Source organism: Acomys minous (assembly GCF_964271855.1).
Source record: "Acomys minous genome assembly, chromosome: 2".
Taxonomy (NCBI): domain Eukaryota; kingdom Metazoa; phylum Chordata; class Mammalia; order Rodentia; family Muridae; genus Acomys; species Acomys minous.
Window position 1 is genome coordinate 25,362,978 of NC_140484.1, and position 3,982 is coordinate 25,366,959.

General features: G+C 44.0%; 1 protein-coding gene across 1 annotated transcript; it reads right to left on the reverse strand.

Moving 5' to 3' along the window:
* Positions 1-2,615: 2,615 nt before the first annotated feature.
* On the reverse strand, positions 2,616-2,994 carry LOC311586636 (large ribosomal subunit protein eL27-like; the record flags this gene model as incomplete). The annotated part of the gene is made up of 1 exon (XM_084762754.1): positions 2,616-2,994. The coding sequence occupies one exon, from the start codon at positions 2,992-2,994 to the stop codon at positions 2,653-2,655; it is 342 nt and encodes a 113-aa protein (XP_084618880.1). The 3' UTR covers positions 2,616-2,652.
* Positions 2,995-3,982: the final 988 nt, after the last annotated feature.

Below are 3,982 nucleotides of genomic sequence, written 5' to 3' on the forward strand. Positions count from 1 at the left end.
TCTTAGAAGTCTTCTGCTATGGCCTAAAATTTTCCAAGAACAAAGGCAAAGCCTTGCAAACAGACCACATCCTTCCCTGTGATGAGGCTGGCCCTTCTGAGCAGAAGCAATTGTCTCATTAGGGTGAGTTTGTCCCTGCTCCCCAGGATCACAGGCCTCTTACAAAAAAATGTCTTATGGAGCACAGTGAGATTGCCATCCATCCCCTGTGATACAATTTCGCTTACATCCTGGAACTCACTCTGTAGACCAGACTGGCCTCAAACTGCCTGCCTTTGCCTCCCAGGTGCTGGGATTAAAGTCACGTACCACAACCACCACTTGGCTCAAAATATTTTTTTTGTAAGTAATAAAGGATTATTTTCCCAGATATCCTTTCAACTCCCACAGTGACAATGCTTGAGGTATAGACTTGGGCAATGGGTAACAGAACTGAGGTAAGGGTCAACCCTTTCATAACCTGACCAAGACTTGTTGACTGCACATACTTCCAGCCTTCCTACCTCTCATATATAATCTTGGAGTGTGAAGCAAGAAATGAAACACTCAGTGCCTGGTGTCTCCTCAATTCAAATTTACATCAAGCTTGTTTCCTGACATTCTCTGTTACTTTTTCCGTTTTACTTCTGGACCAAGAGGCTGGACTTAATTTATTGGAACTCCCTGAGGCCAAACCTTCCAAAACCTGTGACTCCAGTGACAACTGGAATTGTCACCACTACTGTTCACAATGGCCAAGAAAGAAAAATCAATGTAAGGATCCATCTAGAAAAATGCCTATAAAGAAAATGTGCTGTGTATGTGTGCATGTGTGTGTGTGTTGCATATGTTTGTGATGGAATGCTAGTCTGTCTTTTAAAAGAAAAAAATCCTGTTAATTGTGACAATACTGATGAGATTAGAGGACAGCATTCTGTTTAGTAAAATAAGCCAGGCACAGAAAAGCATGCACCACATGATTTCGCTTACATGTGGAGTGTTACAAAGGCAAACCATAGAAGCAGGGCATACGATGTTGGACCCTAAAAGTTGTAAGTGTAGTTAACTGGGTAAATACTGGTCAAAAGACACAAATTCTCAATCCCACAGGAGGAACAATCTAAATAGACATGTTGGACAACACGGAGACTACAGTTAGCAGTGTGCTATATCCTGAAAAATGCTGAGTAGGTTTAGGTATCCTCACTATTTAAAGATGACTAACCTGCGAGGTGATCGAAACATTAATTGACTTCCTTCAGCAATTTCACAGTGTGCACATGTTTTTAATATGCTACAGAGATACAGCAAGATGTCCCAGTGGTCAAAGGCCTTGCAAGTCTAGTGACCTGAGTTTGATTTTCAGGATTCACACAAAGGAAGGAGGAAACCAACTCCACCCAGTTGTTCCCTGACCTCATATGTGTACCATGGCACACACGTACACACACACACACACACACACACACACACACACACACACACATTCAGGCACACTAATAACATAAGCAAATATGCTATACAGTGAGTCTACACCTTTTTCATAATTTCAAGTGAGTATGAAAGAAAGTAAACATTTTAGCAATAATGCATGATGACTCTAGCTTCCAGAATATCACACTTCCCCCCTCATAACCTGCTATTCCAAGTTCGATCAAAGCCTTGAAACAGAACAGCTGACCATTTGGGAACCATCTTACTACCTGTCAGGACATGGCAGGATTTGTCAGAAACCTAACTACCACCATAATGCACTAGGCAAGTATGAACACGGTGACTACCACCCTCATCGGCTTCTAATCCCAGGCACCCGCTGACATTTACCCACAAGACCTTAATGACTGTGCTTGAGCAGATCAGTTCGGATCATTTCACAGCAGCTTCGCTAGGCATTCCAACTGGCATTCAGAGTCTTGAGGAGCTCCCCTGACTGCAACAGCCCACAGTTGTACAACTTGGCTAGCCCACGTGCGGTGGCTCCTTCCCAAGCCTAGAAACAGTTGCACAATAAGGAAAGACCTCCATGTCTTTTAATCTCCGTTTTGACATTGATCATTCCCATCAATAGCAGATACAGAAACTGACTGCGTTTTTCCAAAGCCAGCCATCCCCATTTCAAATGTGCTATTAAGCAGCGATGGCATAATTGGTGTTAGTAACCAATGGAACTCAACACAAAGGCCCCTAGGAGAGTGGAATGGACTTGGTCTCTTGCCTCACTGTCCAAAGAGGCTCCCCCTGCGCATGCCACAGGAGGGGATGTATTGTCTGGGCAGTGAGGCTGGTTGACTTGCATCTGCCTTGCTTTTCCAGGGAGAAAGGCTCTTAGTGCTGGCTCCTGCTGCTCTTTTCCATGGCAGCTCCTTTCTCTTGCAGCAGGAGCTCTGCCACTGTAGGAGCAGACCAGCTGGAGGCCAGCAAATGGGTTTTTAACTCTCTTTGGGGACCTGGCAGTGACAGGTGGAGGTGCCCACACGAACTGCTAGTTGTATTTCCATGGCAACATGAAGCAATTTAGACAAGCCATGTTAGCCTTAACTAGCACTCCTCCATGGAACAAACGATGTCTCCTCCCTCCCTCCCTCCCCCCCCCCTCAATTTTTAGTGATAGAAACAAAAATATACCTAAAAGCAAAGCTTCTGGAAAAACCATTTGTTCTCACCTGTCTTGTATCATTCCCCAAACTTGACCTCGTGTTTCAGGGCTGGGTCTCTAAAGACATCCTTGTTGACAATAGTATTGTCCAAGGGGATATCCACAAAGTACCTTGTGGGCATGAGGTAATTGTAGTTACAAACTTTTGCAAAGGATCTGACCTTTGACCTTTTTGCTATTTTCTTCTTGCCCATGGCAGCTGCCACTTTCCAGAGATAGTGGTCAATTCCAGCCACCAGGGCATGGCTGTAAGGGTGGTCTGAGGGGCCTTTGTCAACATTCTTCATGACAGCTTTGCGTCCAGTGTAGCATCCAGCCAGGACCAGCACTACTTTCCTGGGTTTCACGAACTTGCCCATTTATTTTGACAGCAAGCAGTGGGCGTCCAGCAGAAAGGTATGTCTCCTTCTTAAGGAGTCTAAAATTCAACTCCAAGCAGTGAAGTAGAAGTTTCTGGTTTCTTGAAGACTTGGTTGTGTTACGTGATTGTGTTTTTTCTTTTGGTCCCAAGTAGGGGATGTGGGAGTGTTTTTCCACTGCTGAAGACAGACTCCTGACCTTTGTTAGAGGAAAACTAATCCATGAGATGGCATGTGATGTTTTGCTAGAAGCTATTTTCTGAGAAGGTGCATGAGGTTGTCTCCTGTGTGGACTCTGAGAGGAGACATCTAGAAGCCCACCACGGACAGTGACACGATGCTTTTGCATTGCTAATACTGGCAACAGTTTCCGTTGCTTTGCTGGTCTTTGTTTTTCAACACTTCACTTCACAGAGAGAAACATCCCCAGTGAACGTCTCTGTGCTGAGTCCGTTGACTCATGCTTAGTTAGTGGAGTTTTGCCATTTCTGCTGGATTGTCCTGCTGCTACTGATTCGTGTTGCTATTTGGTGTTTGCTATTTGACTAGACTACTGGTATCCCAACAATGCAAAGTGAAATCCCCCTAAGAAACTACATCTAAAGAGGTCTACATCCTCCATGCCTATTAGCTTTTGTTTTCTTCTACCTCTGGTCAGTGGCCTGGAAGGGAGGAAGAAGTGTTTAAGAACCCTAAATAAAGTAGGTTTTTGAAAAATCTAAGCCTACAGAGCAGTATTTATTTTTTGAGCATTTACTGCAGGCTAAGAACTACCTTGATACACGTACAAAGAAGGTAAAATAGACATAATCCTTGTCTCTCTATAGACTGATACCTTCTAAAGGGAAATATCAAGGTCCACAGACCTCAAACACACTGGACACTGTATAAACTGTGAATTTGTAAAGCACAAGCTCATCTATTTCCAGTGCTAAGCAGCAGGTGTGGGATGTAGCTTTTCTTATCTATCATTCCTTTATCTACTTAG